General features: G+C 35.9%; 1 protein-coding gene across 1 annotated transcript; it reads right to left on the bottom strand.

The window, feature by feature from the left end:
- Window positions 1-32: 32 nt before the first annotated feature.
- LOC140142448 (phosphoserine aminotransferase-like) lies at window positions 33-20,942 on the bottom strand. Its single transcript, XM_072164430.1, has 10 exons — window positions 20,746-20,942; window positions 16,447-16,507; window positions 14,728-14,797; window positions 13,407-13,603; window positions 12,070-12,147; window positions 10,162-10,256; window positions 7,282-7,451; window positions 6,395-6,523; window positions 4,961-5,098; window positions 33-4,093 (listed from the first exon to the last, which is right to left on the bottom strand). The coding sequence occupies exons 1-10, from the start codon at window positions 20,902-20,904 to the stop codon at window positions 3,991-3,993; spliced, it is 1,200 nt and encodes a 399-aa protein (XP_072020531.1). The 5' UTR covers window positions 20,905-20,942; the 3' UTR covers window positions 33-3,990.
- Between the last annotated feature and the right edge of the window lie 4,604 nt (window positions 20,943-25,546).

The raw sequence follows: 25,546 nt of genomic DNA, 5'->3' as shown, positions 1-25,546 counted from the left end.
TATTTTAATACATCGTAAGTTAGGATTGATGTTTAGACTTACGAAGCTTTGTCAAGTTTAGTGAAATGGACCCTGGTAATTAATTAAATCATACTTTGCACTTACACAGCTTTATACATTTTTGGTTTGTTCCCTTAGAGCATGTCTAGCTCTTAATGGTACTATTACAATGATCAGTGGCATAGCCAAGTTTTCGGAAATGGGGGATCTCAAAATACGACAACATGATATCACCGAAAAGTGTTCGCTTTCAGCTGAAATTTCAGAATGATTTTCTGGGTAAAATGTGCACAAAATGTTGCAATTTATTAATATTTAAATGAGTCAAAATTAGGACAACTAAAACATGCTAAAAGGGAAGAAAGCACATCGTAGGTATTGGTCAGTTTTCTTAATATGGACTGTCTGTGCATGTGGTCCAAGGACCGTCATGTACCGGTAATCTGTAATGTACCGATGGACCGTGATGACCAATGGGTCTACAGCCCACCAGCCCCTTCACTGGTTACACTACTGATATATTTATTATTTGGCAAAGAATACTGTATTGAAATTGAAAGTAAATAAGATCTTGTTCTTCAAGAGGGAGAGCGTGGCGCAATGGTTAGGGTACTTGCCTTTAGTGCATGAGGTCCTGGGTTCGATTCTCGGTGGCGATTTGCTGGGATATTGACTTGGAAAAAAAAAGTCTGAAATTAATTGGCAACTTCTGTAGATTAAATTCAGATTTCCGCTCTCCCATGGTTCATTTAGAATTGGGTAAATGAATCATGAAAGTACTCCGTCCTTCGGAGGGGACGTTAAGCCGTCGGTCCCGTGTACAGAGGGCCATACCTGTACATGTATCTCGCAGCCAGTTTTGAAAAGAGTAGGGTGTTAACCCCCGACTGTTCCCAACCCGTCCCGGTGTTCAAATGGACCCCAATTGAAATAAGCTTCAATAGAGGCTTTCTTGGGTTATCCAGGGTTGTCAAAACCCGAACAAATAAAAAAACAAAAAAATCTTGTTCTTCAGCATACAGTATTTACTCAATTAAACGCCCTGGGGTATTTTCGAACAGAGGGGTTTGTGTATTAGAAGTGAGTTTTCAAGGAAATAAATCCCAAAATACAACATCCGGTTTGAAATTCAACATGGCGCCAACAATATAGGAATTGCATTTTGTCAGAAAATACCAAAAATTACATCTGCATTTTTATGGAAGAATGGGATTTATTTAGTTAAATATTTGAACATCCTATTATAATGTGGTGATGAATTGGATGAAAATGTAAGTTAGAAAGAATAGGATTTGTCTATATATGTAATTTCACAATCATGACATGCCTGTTTTAAGCTTACTTACGATGCTATAATGCTATAGCAAGGAAATTTCTGCTTTTTGGTCACTTCTTTGAAAAAAAGATGAATGAAAGTGAGCGTTTAATAGATTAAATACAGTATACAGAGAGTTGTCATAATACAACTTGGTGGCCTTCACATGACACACTTCAGTTTGTTGCAATATGTGCGCTTAAAATAAATATCAAAAAATGCAGAAATCATGCTTTAAATAAACCTGAATACTATAAATGCTGAAGTACTCTGAAGCACCCAAGTAAATATTTATGAGCAATATTTGAAAATCACTCTCATACACATGACAATGCACATAGGATAACTCAAAATCTTAGCAACCCAACAGAAATTCTCACATCCCGATTGTTCAAAAAATATATTAATATTAATACACTCCAATTGTCATTAATTTTAATATTTTCATGACCCTCACAATAATGAATTTATATACACCTGAAAAAGGTACTTGTTAAGACCAATCACCAGTGGTGTTTACTGTCCCTGCAAATTGGGTGCACCAAATTTAGCATATTTTGTTTTAAAATACCTCAAATTGACTTAGGGATGAAATCAAAACTCTACCGGGGGTCAACCGGCGGTTCCGTCTGGTTACCATTGTTTAGAACAATAGCAACCGGATGGAACTGCCTGTTGGCCGCCAGTCGAGTTTTGATTTTGTCCCTTATCTTTAATACAGGTAAATTCTTGTGCACCAAATCAGTATCTGTGGTCAAATCTAATTTTCCCTGGACTAAAACAACATGTGTGATGTGATCAAGCAAAATCAGTCGGAAATATTGATTTTCAAATACAGCCAAACAAAGGAAATAATTTCTTTTGTTTTGGGAACACTTCAGCTGTTCATATCGAAATGTTCCATTTCAATGGGGTTTTCTGCAAAATGTAGCTTTGCAAAATACCTTATTACAATCATGTAGAAAACTGAAAATTGAATATGCCTGACTTCAGACTGATTTTTGCTTGATCACACCACATAATGGTCTTTCAGTAAACACTGATCACCAGTGATTCGATAGGGTCTCTACTCTGGCCTCTTTGTAACCAATAAAAATTGTCCCCATGGGGTTAATAATTTGATTTATCTTACAAAATGTTTTTGGTGAAACATGTTTTTGATCGCAACAGGACCCTATGTGACAGAATCTGATCCATGGAGGCCAAAGGAGGCATTTTTGAAAATAGAGTTACTATAATTATTACCTTATCAGCCTACCATATACTGAAAACACCAAAGGTCTAGCATGCTTTCCTAGCATGCTTGCTTGATTCTAGATGTTCTGAAGTTTTGTGATGTCTATTTGCTCAAGTTTTTTTTTTTTTTACTCCATATTTTTGCCACCTAGGCCTCCATGGGCCATATCCTGTCACATAATAATGACCTATTTCAAGGCAAGAATATTATATTGTTATACTGGGTTACATATTATGGCTTTGATACAAAAATTAGCGACATAATTGGATTCACCAAGGAATGTACGTGTAACTATGAAAATTCATCTTTCTAATTAAAAAAAACACACCTGTATTTCCAGTCAACTTTATCAAGAAGTGATAACAATAACATTAGGCAATGTGTCTAAAAAGGAGTATTTTGTGACCCTAGCATCCTCTTTTTGAGGCACGTGTCAGAAGATATCCACAAAAAAGCTTATTCCCAATTTTTTAGTTAATTCCGATTTGCTTTTTGAGTTATGCACGTTTATGTGTATTACATTGCTCCATAGGCAGCTTTGTTGTGATTTTGTTCTGTGAACAGAACATAGATATAAACTTGATATTTTCGCCCAGCGAAGCAATCTGCAAGGAATTTTTTGCGTAAATATTATGTAGCCAGCAGTTTCCGGTGGTATGAAAATATCAACTTTTTTTAGATAAGTGCGGATGAGGCTGTGAAGTGTGGATCAGCTTGTTTCTACCTGCATCTCAAATGTCACATGTGTGATGCAATCACGCGGATTACCCGTTGTAATATGAAAATATCTGATGAACCCAAATTGGCAATTTTGGAATAAATCTCCTTCAAAAATGATGAAAAACAACACTGTAGCTACTCAATTATAACTCATAATAAAGAATGTTTGAATTTTGTGACATGCGTAAGTTCTGAAAATAATTTCACCAAACATGCAACTCAATTCATCATCTCTTCCCACAAAATTTATTTGAAGTTTTAAGTTGATTTATTTGTGATTAGGCGAAAAAATAATGGTTTGCCTCAAAGCTTGCGTGCGCATTTGTAAAGTCGCGAGATTTGAAAAAGAAATGCGGACATTTTTTTTATTTCCCCCCCCCCCAAATTGTTTTATAGCTTTTTCCGGAAAAATTCGGCGAAAATCAGACTTTTCTCAAAATACCATAAAAAATTCGCATTTGTTTTCAAACCACTCGTGAGCTTTGAGACAAACCTTCTTTTTTTGGCCTTACAACATTGAAGACGATTGGGGAATATGTCTTCTTATCCAGCTGCTTCTTGATAAATATGCCCCATTCGGCAATAGGACGGTTGTTTTGCGCTAATTTCCACCCCGCTTCATCTCTACATTTTAATGGAATATTCCATTTGTATAACCTACAACATAGTAGGGCTTTGGTTTTCCTATTTTACCAAGGGGTGAAAATCGGCTATTCTCTTAATTATTCCTTGTCTGGAAATCCCTCATGAAGTCAGCCAGCTTGTTTGTTGTTTCCACAGTGGTTGCATTGTATAATGAAGCTCTGATGCCACCAACGGACCTGTAATCGGTAAGGAAACACATAACATGAATTAGGCAACAACTGCAATTTTGCGGTTCTCGAGTTGCGCGGTTCTCAACACAAAACTTGGCCACAATGCCTCCACCTTGACATGCATCATCTTAACCGGGGGAACTTGACTTGGAGCTGGGGGAAATTTTTTTTATGCAAATGAACTATCAAATTAGCATATTTTGCGACAAAAAGCTAAAGGAATTTGAATACCACCGATTGCCACCCAGTCACATCACTTTACATCTTTCAAGTTTTGAGAAATTGGACTGAATCAAATTTATGCAAATGAGCCTCTGGAATGGTTTACCCATCAACATCAGGTAACAGAACTCATGATCTAATTTCAAGAAATGTCTGAAGACCCATTTATATTCTGGGCATTACTAAGGTTTCAGTGCATTTTCTGCTTATAAAGCAATGTCAAGTTATACAAGTATGCTATTCATTTTTTTTTTCATTATGTTCTAAAAATTGAGCCAAAGTTTGTCTTGGCTTCCTTTGGCGAAAACCCTGAAGCTCTGTTTTGCATTTCTTTGTTTCAGTTGAAAAAGCCTACGTTGATCCAAGCAGCAATCCTTATTTCATTGCATTTATAGCCCACATTTTTTTAGCAGATTTTGAATTATTTTAAAGTAAAAAAACCCTCAAAAACATGCAAAAAAGAAATATGCCTAATTTCCTGCTCAAAATCACATGATTTATCTTAAGCTTGGACCCCCCCCCCAAATTTGGCACATCAAAAGAGAGTGCAAAGAAGTTTGGGCACAACCAACAGGTGTGGGGGGATATTTGGCAGACTATTTTGAGAATTCACCACCCTGGGAACACACATAATTATTTCACAGCTCTTACCTATGTCCCTTCAGTGAGATCATATCCAGTGCAGCAGCTTCCGCCAGGAATTTCTTCTCCAATTCTTCCACGCCTTCTGGGCTTCCTATCCGGAATGGGATGTTCATACGGCTACGATATGCTTTGTCTACCGGAGCACTGAGAAAAACAACAACAAATGGATGGATTATATCACAGCCATGACATCTGTAATATTTACTGCCTATCTCTTAGGCAATAGAAGTACTTTACTTTGACATCTGTAATATTTACTGCCTATCTCTTAGGCAATAGAAGTACTTTACTGAAAATTTGTTAGTATGATGCATGTGCCCCAGCAGGTGGGTCTCTGAGGTGTCTTAGGGCCATGGTGTGCTCATCCTCAGGTACAGCCCCAGCAGGGTTGGCAAATTGTTGATATTTTTTTAGAAAGAAATCTTTGACTTTTTTCTTCTTCACAACCATGAGTTAACCAAAGTGGCTCAACACAATACTTGAGAGAGTTGGCAATTTCAATTCACCAGCAAAGTGTTATGTGTAATCCGATTATCACTATGTCAACTGGATCATGCTTTTGAGTCCTGCACCATGATCCAAATGATCGCAACACAAAGTCTATGGCATGTACTATCAATTCCAAAAGGTGCGTGATCCAGTTACCAGGGAGTTATGTAACCACTTCGCTGGCAAATTATGAAATATAAATCAACCAAGTTTCATAATGCTGTAAACTCTTGCATAAATAATGTGAAAACTAGAGGTAAATCATGGTTATTTTAAAATTATAATGATCTTCAAAAACAGGAAATAAACCATGTGATTATTTAACCAAAACTGCTTCGAATTGTCAAAAATTTTGATTTAAATCACAGATGAAAAGCAAAAAATAAAAAAAACAAAAAAAAAAACAGATGATTTAATTTGTGAATTAAATTAGCAAACACTGAGCCCTAGTATAGTATAGGGCATGTAAGAAGTAAGTTATGCTTGATACAAAGTCATTGGCAAATAATTTTCCTAAATTTGTGTGTTTGTTGCTATTTTATTGTTTCTTTATCCCATATTGAGTAAGGGGGTAAATATTACTGTGTCCAAACAGGTGTGCTATGTACTCTCTTTGCTCCTCTTTGAGGGGCCCCTAATTTTGCCCACAGAAAAACAAAAACCGAATAATTGCCACCCATTTGGTACTAAATATATTATAATTATGTAATACTGTAAAGATTCGCCTAATGGCGAACTTGGGCTCATTTTCCTTGGGGGTAAATTTCATGTGCAAATAGAGAACTCCCTCCTCTGAAATCCTAATAAAACTTAAGGTTCCGTGCCTTTATTGGCTGGGTGAGAATTTTACGGGAGGGCACTTTTGGGTTGTGCCTAAAATTCCACTTATGTCAAGGGTGCCCATAGCAGCATTAGGTGAAACCTTTACGGTATTCTTAGTTATGTTCTCACCAGTAGAAGCCCTTTGACTGATCAATAACATCATATATCATGCTTGATTTTGTCTTGCTTAGCTCATACATGCTTTCCACACCTCCGTTTTCTTTCAACCATTCTAGCACTAAACCACATATGTAGATGCTGAAATAAACAAAGATTACAATATAATTATTAATATCATAAGCACCATGTAGTAAGATCAATATTTGCTGGGAAAATGCATAAAACAAATCAAAAAGTTCACTTTAATTTGCTGGTCCCTGAAGTCCAGCCTTCCAGAGAAAATCGTTCTTATTTTTACTAAGATCCTTGACATTTGATTGGTTCGCTTCACATGTTTGATAATATGAATTTTTTTTATCTTTGGTTCCTCAAAAGAACTATTCAATGGCCAAACCTTTGAAAATACCGTATTCATCCGAGTATAGTCCCATGTTCGAGTATAGTCCCACCCCCCATTTTTCGAAAAATTCCAGAAATTGTAAAAAAACAACAACAAAAAACAACATTTTGTACCTTTGTACTTTCCATTCATTGGTTAGTCCTATTTCATCCCAGATGTGCTGAATGCATTGCATTAACCCATACAATGCTTTTAACGCATTAGTTTGGGATACTTTCGTATGCACTGCTAATAAATGTGCACATAGCACTTGCGGTAACTTCCGTGTGCAGTGGTCACCACATGGACTCGCCAATTACAGATTAATGAATGTTGCTTCTAACAAACACGTTTTAAATATTATTAATTTATTTCGCTGTCCAGGTGAATTTTGAAATGGAAGAAAACAAATTTATATTCGGGTTATAATATAAAACAAATATTGAATAATTGTTTTTTTACAAAGTTAAGAATATTTTCATTCGGTGAAATATGAACCGTTCCATGCTCTACCTACCTATATGTTGGAGGAGTATTATAACACGAGTTCATAGCAAATTGTGTTTTGTAGTCAAGCACTGCAGGACAGTAACCTGAAGCAAACCCTATAAGATCTTCTCTCACTATCACTATGGTAACACCAGCACACCCGATATTCTTCTGGGCACCAGCATAGACTACACCATACTGAAATCAAATTTAGACACATATAATTTTGTTTAGCGAATAAAGTCTGAGACATTCACAGAAGTGAGTCTTTTTCCTGAATCATAAAAACTTACTATTTGAGGCAGCCACTTTGCATCATGTAACCAAATTTACTTTCAAATGTACCATATTTGTTTCAATAAGCACCCACCCTGGGTGTTTCAATTTGCTAAAGGGTACCACTTATATTTAAGTGACTGATAGACGTTGATACAGTGAAATAGCTGGAGGATTTGAAGTCCTGTGTAAACTTGCAATACATTTACAGAATCAGAAAAGCTACTAGAACGTCTCGGGACCCTATTATAACGAAGGTAACTCTAATAAATGTCCCTTATGCAAAAATATTAGGTAAACCAGGTAAAAAATAAGCGCCAATCCAAAATCACTTTGTAAAGCACCCTGGCCTGGGCGCTTATGGAATGAATACCGTACACAATTTCCAATATTTTTCTCTCCTGAAGATTAATGCATGTGCTTTGACATTGAAATAACCTCAAATAACCTAGATGATATTTGATCTTAATGCTGGCAACACACTTGAGGTGCCTTAACATGAATGTGCATTATGATCTTCATAACCCATCCAAGAATGTACTACCAACATTACATACATATGTTAAGAGGGCAAACAGAGGACATTACATATCAAATCACCTCACACACATACTGATGGTGAGGGGGAAATGAATGACTAAATGCTTTATGTTCACAAAACAAATTATCTAATAGTTTTCAATCCAAGCCTGGAAAGAAATTGGTGGAATTACAGAATATAGTCCACCCCAATCCCTAACCTCTAACCCTAAGTTGCTAACCCAATTCATGTGAAAAGCTAAAACCAGCAAGCAAAAAGCTGTAATTTGGAAAGATCTAATACTTTTGAACAGAGCGAGAGCACAAAAACAGCTGAAAATCAAAATCAAACAAGCTGATGTCAGCTTAGAAGCTGAACTTTCACACCAATGAATTTCAAATCCAGGAAAGGCTGACATTTTGGAGAAAAATGTTGCTTCTTCAAAATAAGAAATTCATTATAAATAGTGGAGAATATTGTTATTTTTGCAAAAGATCTGGACTTAGCTTCCCATGAAATATCAAGGCCTGTAGTGTGTACCCGAAATGTCCAAAAATAAAATAATAATAATTTTTTTTACGGGTTAGGAGTGTCCGTGGACCTAATATAAAGCTAGGATCATTCATGGTTGACCTACAAAAAAAAAAAAAAAAGGTTTAGTGATTTAATAGACAAAGTGATAATTTGTGTTCATGTCATTAAGAATGTCAAAATGCATTGAATTTGTATCCATTTTGAAATCATTAATGGTCGCATTTCATAAGTTGGGTACAATTTCCATTACATGATCAAAAATGACAAAAAATGTATTTTTTGATATGTTGTATATATATTGACAACATCTAACAATTACCACCACTTTTAACCTTAGCACATGCTTAATTTTTGAGATAATGCTTAATTACTAATTAATTAATACACAGGCGTCTATGTAAATCTCAATTTTCAAATGCATTTTTCTCAAATCGGACCTCAATTACAAAAATGACTGTAAAATTTTTATTTTATGCAAAAATGTCATCAGATTTGGAGGATATGTTTTCAATACATTAATGCTTGAAATAAACCATTTAAAATAATTGTACGTATGTTAATTACGTTGCGGAGGTCAATGACCTTTTTACGAGTAATTAGCGAGATGGTTATTCTATTATTGAGGAAATAATATCAAGAAGAGAAATGTACATTAGCATATTGCTAAAAATACTGTAATTCAACTATGGTTTCATTAAAAAAAAAGGAACATATAACCCTTTAAGGTGGTACTACACCCCTTGATAAATTTGTGAATATGTTTGCATTTTTTCTCAAAAAATGATATCACACTGGTAACAAAAGTTATGTACATATTATAGGGGTAAGGAATCCAGTTACAACACTGGAATTTCAGTGACTCAAGACAAGCTGTACGTTATTTATGATAAGAAAAGAGGTACCGCTAGAATGTACCTCATTTCTTAACATATGAACCCCTTGTCTTGAATCACTGAAATTTCAGTGAAGTAATTGGATTCTGTGCCTCTATATAATATACATATAACTTTTGTTACCAGTGTGTAGTTACTTATTTGAGAAAAATGCAAAATTAGTCACAAAATTGATCAGGGGGTGTAGTACCACCTTAAGTAGTCAGTAATTGTTTTAGTTGTACAAATTCAACATTCAGAGCTGTCAATACATCATACCCTCACTAGATTTGAAAAAGTAACCAGTAGTTTTGACTTGCTGTCATGTGAATTTTCACATAGGCCCTATTGCACACTCCCGCATCCGCCTGCTCCACATCCGCCTGCTCCTCCACCCCTGGCATTTTTCATTTCAACTGATGTGATTTTTTTACTGAATGATGTATAATTATATGCTTCAGTAGACTGAAAGAGTATAACATTAGGCTTAAAATGAGGTATCAGTCACTGCTGTAGGATATGGGGTTACGGAAAGCCAATCAAATTTGTATCGCAATTTTCAGAAAAGTGTAATCCCTCCACCCTTTTGCATACCCAACTTATGACATGCACCTAATACAATTTACACAATTTTTTTTTGTGGCAATTTCGGGAGTTCAGGTACCCAGGTACAAAATTACCCAAAAATCCCTGCCTTAGTACCTACCTTTGTTATATCAAATGGTCTTGATAGAAAATTTGATGACATATCACACACTATTGGTACACCGTTTGATTCGGGGACTTCTTGAAATTCAACACCTACATCAAATATAGAATGTGATAGAATCAAGCAATCAATCAATCATTTATAGATCAAAACATACTTGACTAAAGTCATACTCTTACATTTGTGACATGGTTGAAAATTGAGTTACTATAATTCTTACTTTTAAAAACAAACATTAAGCTATCATACACTGAAAACTCCAAAGGTCTAGCACACTAGGTTCTAAAGTTTTCTGATGCCTATTTTCTTATGTATTTTATTGTTTTTAACTCCATATTTTTGCCTTTATCTCAATTTAAAATTTGCTGCCTTTGGCCCCATGGACCAGATTGTGTCACATTTTCAATCAATCATTCAAATCACAAACTATCATCAATCAAAACATACAGGTCTGAAAAATAAGTCATACACTGTCCTTTTACATTTTGTATAATATGTGACACAATCTGGTCCATGGGGGCCAAAGGCGGCAAATTTGAAATGGAGATAAAGGCAAATATATGGAGTAACAACAAAATACATAAGAAAATAGACATCACAAATCTTCATAACTTTAGAACGAAGTATGATAGACCTTTGGTGTTTTCAGTATATGATATCCTAATATTGTATGGTAATAATTATATTAATTCAATTTTTAAAAATGCCCCCTTTGATCTCCATAGACCAGGTGTAAATTTGGTTCATAATTTCTAGATTCATTAAACATTACTACTACCTATCCCAACTCCAGTGACATCTCATGCATATTGTCCTGGGTAGGATTAGGCCTTTGTTCACTGGAGGAGCATGAAAAGAAGTGCTACAATCCGTAACTTGTTTGTTCAAAGTAAAATGCTAATACCTATTTCATGGAAGGAAAAGATAATTGTTCCATTCCTATGAATCAAGGTCCTTGGAAATCAATGAGGTGTCACTGGAGCTGGAATAGCTAATACAGCTGGTAATTGGTAAATACACCTATATCTGTGAAAGGATAGATCACTGGCTGGGTTTCTTCTTCCAGCAAAATACATGCAAAAATATTTATAGAACTGAATTGAATTGTTGGAAAGATTCCAAATCAAAAGAGACTGTTTCAGCATATTGATGAACTTTCGCAGCACTACAGAGAAAAATACTAATTGCAGACAGGTTTTTTACATTAGTCTAATTAATTATATCCTGAATGAGTATGTTATTATGTTCCCAACATGATAATACAGCAAGAATGTAATTGAACAGATTCATCAGTTCAATGTTCTTTGCCAATAGCAGTCACAACAGGTGTTGTTGAAACATACACAAGTAAGTGAACATTCTGGATCAGATACAAAGAACTTTGTTAACCACAGTTTTCCATTTTACCGGTACAGAAAATGGAATTCAGTGTTTTGGTGGCAAACCAGTTTATGTCACAACTTCTTGGAGAAGATTTTTTCACACTAACTGTAAATGGTACAACAAATAGTAGCCTTTTAGTAAACAGAAAACTTTTTTGTATCTACCGTATTTCCTTGAATAGTCGCCCCCCCCCCCCATCAAATAAACGCCTCTTACCACTTTTTTCAACCAAGCTGTTTCAAAATTCCGATATTTCCATGCTATCTTGTGTAGTAAGCTTACCAAGTTGCTCACATGGTCGATAATAGCAGCAATAATTGGCGAAAATCTGCACTGGAAACCCAGAAGTGAACCAAAAGTCAGTGCTTCTAGTTCATAGTTCGTCATTTTAGCGTGACTTTTAAGTTTACCTAATGATTTTAACAGGAATTGTCGTGCTAAAATGACCTCTAATAAACGCCTCGTTTGAAAATGCAACCCCGGTGTTTATTCGAGGAAATACAGTACTTTACATGCACTTACCATGAATAGTTTCATTATCACAGTAATAAATATAGGAAGCCCCTTGTGTAAGTTTCCAGTCCTCCTTTGATGGTATAGCTGTAATGAAAATTGAACCAACCAATTAATCAAGTAACTAGTCAATCAATCTAATAAGTAATCGATTGATCAGACAACTGCAATAAAATTAGTTGAATCAATCAAAGTATTCATTGATGAACAATCAATCATCAATGAAGTGAACAAAAACTCAAGAATTCAAAAACAATCAGAATAGTTCAAAATTTGCAAAGCATAAAAAATACCACAAACAAGAACTGTCTTTAAAAAGACAACACCATGAATGAAGATCATGTTTCATAATGTTGTATCGACAAGTACTTGGAATGCTAATAATTTTTTTGGAAATATTGGTATTTATTGGTAAATAAAATATGGTACCACTTTTATAGCATCTCAAAGTGATACAGTATGGTAAATTAATACACTCAATTAAATTACAGTTACACGCATGAAGCTAAATTATTCCAATTTAATATCAAAGACCACCTGCAAAATATTGCATGGATGTATAAACATTTCCCTGCTGTTATGATATGTGCAGTCACTTGTTATACAAATTTTCGACTTTTTTTTAAATATAAATATCTTCTTGCCCCTGTATTCGAAGTAACCCTTTGTGTAGTGATATTACCAGCAATTGATCATTTCAAATAAACCCAAATCATTTAGACTTAAATTTTGAGTAATTTTCAAGTTATTGAAGTAGAATCTGGAGACAATTCTAACTTTTGATGTAAATGCATCATGGGACCAGTGTGCTGATATTAATTTCACCGATTCATTATCCACTTATGTAATCAAACTGGACAGAGCTAGGTATAACCAGCTTAAGAGTTAGGTTGAAAACATTCAAGGTAAGCTTTACTGTTTTTTACATTAAAAAAAATAACACTACATTTTGTGATTAGTCTTGCCTCTTGTACAAACTAAAAAGTGTCAAGAATTTATACCGTAAAAACATATGTGCGTTCTATCGAGCACTTTTAAAACATGCAAACATGAAGAGCCCCATCCACAAAACTGTAAAGGGTTTTGAGTAAAGCATCGATACACATAGATATACGAACAAGTAAACCTGTAAATGTGTGTCTCAACCCCATTAGCTCAGTTGGTAAAGCGCCAGACTTGGGTACAATGTCATGTTTTCAAAACCGCTCGATAGTAAGCACATGTATGCTAACTATCGGTTATTCCTTCATGTAATTTTTAGGATTAGATTACACGAAATAATTACATGAAGGATCGACCTAACTATCCAAGTTTTTATGGTAATATGTTTCACACAGAAAACTTACTTGTAAATTTATCAGGTTTTGGAAACACTGGTTTACATTTGCCATATTTTTCTCCTTCTTTGATTGCTTTTGCCGACCATGATCCAGTGACAAAATAATCTGCGGCACCATCACGCATTAAGTTTAACGGTACACCAGCAAATTGGCCGCTTCCACCACCTTGCAAGAACAGAATCTTGTAATTGTCTGGAATGTTTCTATAAACAACAAATATCACAATTATTAGAATGAATGTTCATGGTAGCTAAAACTGATGATTTCACCACAAAATTAATATCTCAATTTTTAGAATTTTGCTAAATTGGGTATCAGTAGTCAGTACTTGCTAAATTGCACAACATTGTTTTTTTTAGTATTTGACAGTGCTAGTCGTGAATACAGCAACTAAGACGACTGCTTTTAAAGTTTTGTTTTATCTTTTATTCTTAGTGCCCAAAATGAATTGAAATAAACAAATGTACTAAACATGTAGTCCAGGCAACACATTTAATACACAAGCACAAAATGCTGTTAAATTACGGACATTATGCATATAAAGCGATTATAAATCTAGCTGCATTTTATGTAAATAGTCCCTACATGAAAAATGCACTGAATCAACCAATTTGTCTTTGTTGTGCTGCTGATATTCTCCCTGATCTTGAGGAAACAAGCCAATCAATACACGTATGAGCAGTTCCTGGAATAATGTACTCACAGTGAAACTTCATCATGATCATTTTGATGTTTCCAAACAAGAATGATCTATCAGATACAGATTTAACTTTTCATGTTTCAATACGAAAAACAATCTATTAAGGCCAAAAAAATAATGGTTTGTCTCAAAGCTCACGAGTGGTTTGAAAACAAATGCAAAATGCGATTTTTTTTTTTTTTAAATTATTTTTATTCCCGACTTTTTTCGTGGTATTTGGAGAAAAAAAAAATCAAAATTTCACCGAATTTTTCTGGAAAAACTAAAAAAAAAAAAAATTTGAAATAAAAAAAAATTCCAAATTTCTTTTTGTCCTCAGAAATAGAGAATTCAGACATCTTAGGGACCGATCGTTATTTACGGCAGGGGGGGGAATGGGTGTTTTGGCAAAAATATCGACAAAAAATTTCGCGTTCCCCCCTCGCGTCCGCTCAAAATTTTCACGTTCCCCTTGTTTTCCCAATTTTCTCCATTTAAAATTTAACAATCCCCCTCCTGGTTCAACTAAAAATTTCAGGTTCCCCCCTCAAGACTACAAAAAAAATTCGTGTTCCCCCCCTAAATTTACCCATTCCCCCCCGTCATAAATAACGATCGCTCCCTTACATCTAAAATGTGTTCACTTACATTAAATCCCTGAGATCTTGTTCTGCTTTGCTCTGAATACGAACAAACTCTGCTGAGCGATGACTCATTTCTATCAATCAAATCACAGTAAATTACGATTACTCTATGTAATTTCACACAAAATTATGGTTAGGGTTAGGATTAGCCTTAAGGTTAGGATTAGCTTGTACACAAAATAATAACATGAAGGATCGACCTAAATTACATAAGACTTGTTTTGCATTTTGATGAAAGAGCTTGAAAGAACTATCAAATTAGTGTCTGGACTCTGAGTTCCAAGGAAGTCATTTTTAGGGGGTGGGGCAGACAGAGTGAGTACTTATTAAAATCAAACCTGTATAACATGTATATCAAACATTGTTACATTACAATACGTACCGGTACATTTAGAAGGGACTTTATCACTCAGGGTTGGGGAGCTAGTTAAGGGGGTACTACACCCATTGCATTTTTTTTAAAGAAGATTTGACCCTTCATTTTGCATACCACTTCTTAGGCAGGATTTGAAGGTTTGGGTGTGTAAATTCAAAAAAGTTGGGTGTGTAAATTTAAGATTTGTGTACAAAGTATAGGCCATGTGGGAAAAAACTGGGTGTATAGTTTACAAATTTGGGCACATGTAAAACACTCCCTACACGGTTGGTTGCCTTAGAAGCCCTTGCCACATTGTCAATTTTTTTTCTTCTTATTTCTACACAAAATGCAAAAAAATTTAACAGGTGTAGTACTCCCTTAAACATTGAATACCGTACACTTTATAGAGGTTGTGCATGACATTATCATACTGTAAATAAGGCTGACTCCGACTACTCAAATACATTCAACAAAAGCATGATTGGAATCTACTGCGACAGTTTGTCTCACACACAGTGTAGCAACTGCAAATGCACTATAATCAAATAGGTTGATGACATTTGATTGAATGGACTGCACTGCACCATGATTACGGTGAACGACACCGGTTCAAATCCTTTGTTTGGAGCCAATCGATAAAAGCATGCAGGGCCTCTATATACTGTATGCACATGTATGAAAAGCACAAATTCATGTAACAGTGGTGCTCAAGGTCACACTGAGGTCAAGGGTCATTTAAGGTCATCAACTTGTAAATTAGGCCGAATATGAAAAAAAAAACTTGCCTCACATCTTCGGACGACCCATCTGGGCCCGCCGCTTTTGAAACTGAAAGTCAATTTAATTATTCAATAACTACTAAAATGCTAGCATGATACTCCAAACATTCAAGTAATGTATCCCCGGGAATGTAATACATCTTGCAACAGTCAAAATAAGGTGGGTCTCGGAACAAAAGCCCAGTGAATGTTACTTCGGGCCTCCCTTGATTTGCCAGTTTGAAGTCTCACAAAGTGTCACAAATGTAGAGCAGTGTAACTAAAACTTACAATTCGAGTTCAGACCTGTGATTCAAACCCAAGAGCCAACAAGGCCCTTGAAGATTTGGCTTATTTTGAAGCACAAAGGTTTTTGCCCATCACATACTTCTAGGTATACATTGTGTAGCTGGGGGTGGGGGCCATAAGTTTTGATACAAATTTGGGGAAAAACAATTCTCAGAACCAAAACCACACTGAGCCCAAACTGATGTTTTTCCACATTTCCCCAATTTTATGCACATTTAAAGATGGTTTGCAATTCCTCCCCAGTCCCCATTCCTGAAAATTGCACCCAATGGATCTAGTTTGTATAGATCTCACTTACCCATGACACCATATCCTAAGTCATTGTAATTAAGCATTTCACTCTGAGCTCTCTGTAGGACCTGCAATGCAATACAAAGTACAATACATACATGTAGTGTTTCTGTTAGGTCTTTAATTAAATGAAGCATCCTTGACACAATTGTTCTGAAAAATTTTAAACCCCCTGTTATTAAATCCTTCATCACAAGAGGTTAAAGTCATTTCAAGAACTATTTTGAGGAACCCTGCCCCAAACCTAAAAACAGATTTTGAGGGAGTCACCAAGTCTAAATTGACCAAAACAACTCACTTCTTCTGACAACTTTTTTTTTTAAAAGCCTTTACAATTTTCAGCATACCAATCTACAAAAGCTGTATTTCAAAGCACCATGTGGTTTCAAATGTCAGAGATTTTAGCTAAACAAACTCATTTGTACCACATGCACAGCATGTGGTACAAATAAAATGACAGTGAAAATGGATCAGCTGTCAAACTTGTGCATATATTTCAAAACATGATATTATATGCACCAGTTGTGAACATTTCCATGTACCTACCACTTTCTACTTGCATTAAAAGTCCTTATTCCATATCTGAAAAATATGATCCCCATTTTATTCTCACTGTTCAAGAAAGTTTAAATAGCCACGTTCAATTTCAGCTGAATACACATGGTTTATCAAGATAGCACCCAATGTGTACAAAAAGGAATGAAATGGCAACACAATAAATTTCTGTTAGCAACTGATTGGTTAGCGCTTGCATGCTTGAGTAGAGGGCCTTTCAAATCATATCATGCCAAGCATGTGTCATGATGTGTGCATTTATATTGTGCACATTGTCATCATTATTTGAGGCATAGTTCTTATTCTCTGCACTAGATGGCATTGAAGAATAGGACAGCCAATGCAAGAGATGAGATGGGAAAAACCATCCTATCCTGCATTTGCATGAGGAAGCCATCTCGCATTGAGCATAGTTGGGAGTTGACATGTCAATTGGGAGGCTGGATCAAGCACAATGTCATAAAGATCAGAACATGCTAGAACATCTCTGTCTCTGATCAATTCATGAAAGATGGAGATTTTCACTGGGACTATATAGGATTGTTTAGTACAAGTTTGATTGTTGTAGTACAAGTACCAGACCAGATGGCATACAAAACACATGGTCTGAAGTTCATTCAACTGGCGTCACATGGTCTACATCAACGACATTCCTGCCAACATACTTTTACAATCTCTTTGCATCATTTATTGCGAAATTAAAAATGAAATTGATGCTCCTTCAGGAAGATCAAATTGCTCACCGATAGCTTCACATTCAAGGCTAGAGTATGTAGCTTTTGAAAATAATGAAGCATGACACAGTATAAACCAAATTTAACCAATTGAAGTCTATAATATTGTAAGTAAACACAACCGATCACTCAACGGGTGATCACATCAAAAAAGTTGCTCAAATTGCACTTCAACTAAATTTTAGACTGTTCAAATAGGGCCAGTTTTATAATGACATCTACGGACCTGTATGTTTTAACGTCCTAATGATAAAAATCATAAAATGAAGATACTACGTTACAGTTTGAACTACGTTCTTGGTCATAGATTGCCAGCAAACGAAGTGCATGCTAAGTCTACCATTAGCAACTGCTTTGAAAACGGTATTGACACCTTGTCAGTTTTGTCACCTTCCTAGAGAACCACATAATTGACAAACTATTGTATGAATACAGGGGGAGTACAGTCAGTACACCACCCTCAGCACCCTGGAGCAAATTACTTGCAGTACACATTAATTTCTCTCGCTGTTGTAGTCATGATGAAATTGGATGGGCGTTAGGCCCTTCGCACTTGATTATTATTAGTTTCCTGTTTACCGCCCGCATCCAAAATTGAAAATCTCAAAATAATTAATTATTTTATTTTTATTTCTAATTTTCTCCTTTAAAATAACTTTCAACTACTTCTACTTGCCATTTTCTGACTTTAATAATATCAAAAATAATGATGAATGAACAAAGAGTGCAACTCCACCTTCACTTATTTATAAAATTAAATATTGTTTTGAAATAATTAAATGCCCGCTCTACTCAAAACGAATCAATAGTTGCTTGTAATAGTTCAAACTGAACAAAGAAAATAAAAGATAATTAATAATTAATAATTAAAAGTCACCTCGTCCCTTTTTCAAAATCTTAAACACGAAACTAATAATCAAGTGCGAAGGGCCTTATAAGGCTTTTACAGCCTTCCAATAGAGTGCCCAAAGCGACAGGTAAACAGGTTAATGTTGAAATTTGGATGAAAGTTATTTCGATGAGCCAACTGTATCTTTTGAGCAAGATTTGCCTATTTTGAACAGTCTAAAATTTTGTTGAAGTGTAATTTTAGCTAGTCTTGGTCCCAGCCGATTGGTGCTCCTTCGTCACTAAACCATCTGGCGAGTGGCGACAACCTCATAGTACATCTTTTCTGATTGGCCAATCTACGGTATCTACAAATAGTGGGGCCCTAGTGTCACTTGCACAAGTCATGTCCTATAGCCAACTGAAAAGAGTTTCATTTGGAAATTCATTAACCAATCGGCGATCATAATTTCACAGGTTGTTGCCAGACAGTTTGTTTAGTGACGGAGGAACACAAACCGACTGACGCGTTGTATCCATAGACATACGAGTGGCATTGAGTGCCCATCCCTAACCACGGCAGTAGGTGAAGCCAGTAAGCCACGTATCCAAGGTGATTTTGGTCGGGTGGTCGGACGCGGAGAAATAAGAATTCATGTCTAGAGAGAAAGACGCGGTCATTTGCGTGATTGCGCCGTTATCGCCAGTGTCAAAATCAAATGCAAAATGTTACGTAGGCGTAGAACTAGACTAGTAGAAGCAAACATGTCTGCTTGTTTGCGTACACCGAACACTACTGCGTCCAGGTATGTGTCTTTGTCAAAATCGTTGCTAAGCAGTGTTGACTTCACTACGCGAAGTTGTCTAGGACTACTGGACTAGGTACTTGTTTGTCTGTAGCCCGAAACATCATGACCCCCTAGTTGTTCCTTCCTCACCATAGGGCCATGAATGCCGTACGTACGTAGAAACAGGGCACTCTGAACTCATGTCGCGGTGATGACGTCACACCACTGACGGCATCTGTTTATAGGAAGAATTCAAAACACGGCGACGATAACAGTCACAAGTAGCTACAAGTCTGGTCTTTTACATCCTCAAATGTGCTCAAAATTTCGAACATGCACCAAATATGTTTTGTTTAAGTCTCATCTTCACGTGAGGAATGGTAGGAAGTGGTATTTATGAGAAAAAGTGTATTTTATGTGTACCCTGTTCCATATATGTCTAGGAGACTCAGACAGGTCGTACAGAGAAGGACAGTGTAAATCGTAGTGACGGAGGTGTGAGTACCTCGGGCTAGTTTGTCTGGGGTTGTATCCATGACATGTATGTAGCGACTAGCGTAAGGCGCGTGTACGCTTTCTACTGTGCCGATCAATGTATGTGTGCGTGTTTTTATTGCGGATCCACTGAGTTCATAGTGTTCCAGTTTGGCCAAGAAATACTTAATTTTACTGTAAATATGTTTAGTTACACAAACTGGAAAATCAAGTATAAAACATGGTAAATGAGTACATCGTCCTTTTACCTAGTAGACTCGCTGAGTCTCATGGACGCCGTTCCTATGTCCATCAGACTCGTATTTCCCATTTTGGATGTCAATGGGAAATACACACTTAACGATTTGCGCCGGTTAGAAACTTGAAAAAAATCTTTAAAATTTTATCAATGTATATAAAAGTGGTACCAACCTTATTGTGCTTGCTAATTTAAGACTCGGTTGAAACAAAATTAAGGATCGAATGCATTTTAGTGTCCAAAAAGGCAAAATTATCGTCAAAGTTCTGCCGAAATCGGCACCCTTGCGAAGGGTTCAGAATTCGAATCGGGAACGAAAATATTCGATCTTTGCGATCAAAAACACAAAATTACAACTTTAAACATACTATTGACAAAAGACGTTATTACCAAACAATATAGAATAGAAAATTTGACATCATTTTCTCAAAATATTGAAGAAATTTGCTCACTAGACATCGAAAAAGTACGCAATCCAATTCCCGTTCAAACGCGTGAGAAACTGAAAGTGCATAATCCCGACTACTTTTACCCTCTAGACTTGTAAGAGTCTAACATATCTCATGGTCTAAACTCCCAATGTGTCTGATCACGCTGTATTCATGTAGACTTCAACATGACTGAGTGAAATGGAAAACAAAAACAGTGCAGTTGATAATTCATCTTACCTTATCTGGAAGAGCTGCTGGTCCAGGTGCAAAATTCATTACCCTTTTCGTTGCCATAGTTGATGTGTTTTGTGTGTGATTTTCAGCGTTAAAATTACGGACTGGTTTTTGTATAATAGATAAAACACGAACAATTCCGCGCCGGCTTCTATGTAACATGTGTGATAATCTCCTGTCATGTGTGTGTATAAATTATTTGTTTATGAAATGTGTTGCTAGATCTAGTTTGGCAGATATTTACCCAAACATGCTAAAAATTCAATTGGAATCAATATTAAGCATAATTTTAATATCGAATGTAAAATTATTTTAATTTTTATACATAAATACACCATTTTTGTTGTTAAAGGTTCATCAAAAAATACAAATTTGGAACAAAATATTTTGAAATTAAATTTCAAAAACACAAAAAAGCGCTGTATATGCATTATTCATGATATGAATGATGAAACCATATTAGGGAAAGAACCGCCCCTTATAATTCTATAAACGCTCTGATTGGACAGCTGAGTAATTGACAGGGTAATACTGCAAATGATTGGTGCATAAACTTTGCTAGCATGCACCTGCATCGTGAACGATGAGAGGATGGAGGAATCCCGGGAAATTATCAGAAATATACCAGGGAAATCATGAAATATACATTGGAAATCAATTTGAAATAAAACATTTAGAATGAATTGTTTGTTTTTTTTGGTGTATTTTTAACAGAAAAGTCCGGGAGAAAAACTTGGTTTAATATTTTGAATATTTAAATTGTTTTGTTTTGTTTTCAAGTGTTTTTAAGCTTTTTTATTTTGTTTTGTTTTGTTAGTTGTGTTTGATTTGTTTTGTTTAATTTTGTTTTTATTTTGTTTCCTCTATTCATTTTACTTTGTTTTGTTTTGCTTTGTTTTGTTGTGTTTGATTTCGAGGGCTTAGAGCCAGATTTGTTTTGTTTTGTTTTGTTTGGTTTGTGTTTGATGTGTTTTAATTTGTTTTTGTTTATTTTGTTTTTATTTTGTTTTCCTTTGTTTTGTTTTGTTTTGTTTTGTTTTGTTGGCTTTGTTTGTTGTGCTTTGTTTTGTTTTGCTTTGCTATGTTTGATTTCGAAGGCATAGAAGCCAGATTTTGTTTTATTTTGAATTGGAATTTGAATAAAACTGATTTGACTTGGGCATTCACTGGATCATAGAATTGAAATGTACATATTTCAGGTATTGTGTGCACCCCCACCCCCGGGGACAACCCCTACATCTAGCTACTCACTGGGCCCACCGCACAGGCTCCCGTTGAGAAGCTTGTGTCGCTCAGTTCCGCCGGGTAGGGGGGAGTGGGGCAAATTGGTCCACCTAATGTCCCATTTTGCCCCACCAGATTTTACTCGGCTATAATACTAATACCCGACAACTTGCGACAAGTGACCACTACAAAACAAAAGGTAGGCCTACATCACCAAGTGTCTAGTAGACTTACGTTTCACAAAAATTGGTGCCTGTCGGCCTCCGGCTTCATTATTTTATTAAGGTGTCTTTAAGGCGTCCCATTTTACCCCACTGCAAGATTTTTCTGTAACAGAGGCTGGGGTAAAATGGGACAGCTGGGGCAAAATGGGACGCCATTGATTTACTATGGGACTTTTTTTGTTGGGGCAAAATGGGACAGTTTGAGTTTACACAGTAAATCAATGGCGTCCCATTTTACCCCAATTTGGCATATTTCTAAAAGAAAGCTTTTCTTATAATTTTCGAAGAAAAAAGTTACAATTGTTGTCTTAGGCCTATTTATTGAAAGGGTAGCTTAGAAGTTATTTTTTAATTTGAGAAACACTAATTCGGACCATTGATTCAGATATTGAGCCACAAGTCGTGACCTCTGCTTAGACATGACAAAAAAATGGAATACTTATTTTGATGTGTTAAGCTTACGGCCCTCAGAAGTTCCTGTTTAATGAAGAATGGTACTTTTAAACGGTTTGAAATATAAATAGACATTATATCAAAGTTATTGTGTTGCCAAAATGGGCAAAATGTGACTATTTTAAGGTATAAAAGTATTTCCGAAATCACTGTCCCAAATTACCCTGTGTCATACTGCAGTTACTGTCCGTTTTCCTATACACAATACACAGTGCTCTTTCCCATTGACGCGTGACCTTTACAAATAGCCCTACGTTAACAGTATGGGGATATGACTAGTTAACGTCGCTGTGTGAAAAATAACCGGCCAATATTAAAAGTACTCTTCTAAAGTTCTAGAAAATATAGTTTTTAACATGTCCTAAATTTTTAGCTAATTTAGATGTTTGGAAATATTCGTACTTTGGTGTTTTAGTTAATGTTATAGGTAATAGTACATTGCCTAGTTAACGTCGCTGTGTGAAAAATAACCGGCCAATATTAAAAGTACTCTTCTAAAATCATAGACAATATAGTTTTGTAACATGTCCTAATTTTTAGCAAATTTAGATGTTTGGAAATACTCGTACTTTGGTGTTTTAGGAAGGATATGTAAACGACAGATAACACCAAAAATATGAAGAAATTATTTCTAAACCGTGTTAAGTCAAAAATCATTATGTTGCTCATTTTCAAGAATGCTGGTTTACAAAAAGCACGACATTGTCTGATTTCGTGAACAAAGCCACACATAACATTGTTTCCTTTCGTTTCCTTTATAATCGGTTACCCAACTGAAGCTATGAATATGAGCTTTATTGCGATATCGCACATGAAAACAGTCACTTGTGCACAACCAGAGAAGATCCGATTTAATCAGTTGAGCTGTTTCAATGAGTGTTATCTTGGTTTAATAGCTTTTAATGGGGTTAAGTCCTGCAAAGGTCGAGATGAATTCTACTGTAGACATGACTGCATCATGTCCCAATTTGCCCCAGTTACCCTACGGTGCAGTGCCGGTGGGGAGGGCGATTTAGGGGAGGAACGCTTATTGCGGGGAAGGGCACTTAATTGAGGTGCATTGTCATAAGCGCTCCAGATGAGTATTCTCAGGCCACAGGCTCCTCAAACCTGGACCGGCAAAACTTTGAAAAGATGCTTTTGGGGCATATCATTTTGTAAGCACTCTTTAGCAAAGTCATAGTTCATTGAATTTACAATAACAGGCGAAAATAGTAACTTTTTCCACAAGATTTGCAATTTAAAGAGAATTGATTATTGCTGAAATTAATGACATAAAATTAATACTGATTTTCTTGAGTGGATTTAACAAGTTGTTACATTCACTATTACATTCACTAAATTATTTCCCCCTTCTCCCCTTCGTTCTCTTTCCTTCTTCTTTACATTCTTCAATTTCTTCCTCCTTTCTCTCATTCCTTCCCTTCCATTACACTCACTTAAATTACTTCCCCTCAAATCACTTTCTTAAATTCCCTGTCCTTCTTCATATTCTTCCCCTTTCTTACACTCCTTCCCCTTGTGCATGAATTGCTTCCCCACAGTAAACATGCAAGTTGTTGTTTTTCCTCTCTTTCATTCCCCTCTCCCTATTCCTTCCCACATCCCTCTTAGGCTTCCCTTTTGTTTTTTCATTTCCCCTTTCCCCTTCTTTCTTTTTTCCTTGTTTCCCTTCTTTTTTCCCTTCTTTCCCCTTCTTTTCTTTTTTTTCTTTCCCCTTTCCTTTCTCTTTTTCCCTTCTCGCTCCAAAATTTCCCCAGATTTTTCCAGGGTGGGTGAGTCGCCCACCCTGCCCACCCCTAGCTACGCCACTGCACTGCTACTCAGGTGAAATCTGTGTAGTTGCCTACTCAGGTGTATTGTGGTGGAAACTGTGTAGATATAGGCCTATACAAAATTTATTAGAGAATCTTTTTGTAGCCAAACCTTTTCATATGGGCAAAAACTTTATAGTAAAATCTGGGAAGAGTATCCCATCAGGGATGGTATTCACCCCGGAAATCACTTCATACAAAAATGAGCTAAAATGCATGCAGTGCATGTGCAGATCATTAATAGATTGACCTCGAAAAACCCAGACATCCAGGTCAACATTATTTATAGGTAATTTTCTAAAAGTGAAAACAGTTCCTAAAATCATGACTAAACACTTTCAAAATATTTGACTGCATTTACGAATTTTCACTGAATATATCAAAATATAAAGAAACGGTATTTTGCAATAAAATAAATTGGATTAAATTATGAATAAAGCAGAATCAATGTAAAAATAGAGAAATGTTGATGCACTTCTAGAATTTTTTAAAGGGCACGCTCAAAATGCATGCTGTAGATTCACACCACTCCACGCCATACATAAATTCTCCCAGTCACATTTCCCCAATTTGAAATTTTTAAAAAGTAAAATTAAATTTGGCAGAGGCGGCCGGAGTTAGCCCTACTACAGGGCCTTTTTTTTTTACACTGTATACTCCGAGACACCATACTATAAACCATTGTAAACTGAGAATTGCTAAAAACCCAGTGATAGCTCACAACCCACTAACCGCTGTCTCGGGGACAGCGGTTAGTGGGTTATTCAGTTCTCGGGGTAGGCCTATAGCGCCCGGGGGTACTCAAGTTTGATTTTGGTAGGGACGTGCCGCTGAGATTTTGGAAGTGGACCCATCAATATACCAACTTTTCAAGAAATTTGGACCCATTGATATACCAAAAGTCAAAATTTTCGCCCGAATTTAACCAAAATTGCCTTAATTTTTACAAATTTTCCCAAAATTTTGGGAAAATTTTGAAAAATTTGGCTGTTTTCAGAAAAAATTGAGAAAATTTGAAAAAAGGACCCATTCATATACCAAAATAGGCTTTGAAAAAGGGGTCATTGATATACCAGAAGGCTGAAAATG

The sequence above is a fragment of the Amphiura filiformis genome, chromosome 20, assembly GCF_039555335.1.
Source record: "Amphiura filiformis chromosome 20, Afil_fr2py, whole genome shotgun sequence".
In the NCBI taxonomy this organism is placed as follows: domain Eukaryota; kingdom Metazoa; phylum Echinodermata; class Ophiuroidea; order Amphilepidida; family Amphiuridae; genus Amphiura; species Amphiura filiformis.
The sequence above is the reverse complement of the archived record's forward strand: the minus strand, read 5'-3'. Positions and strand labels throughout refer to the sequence as shown.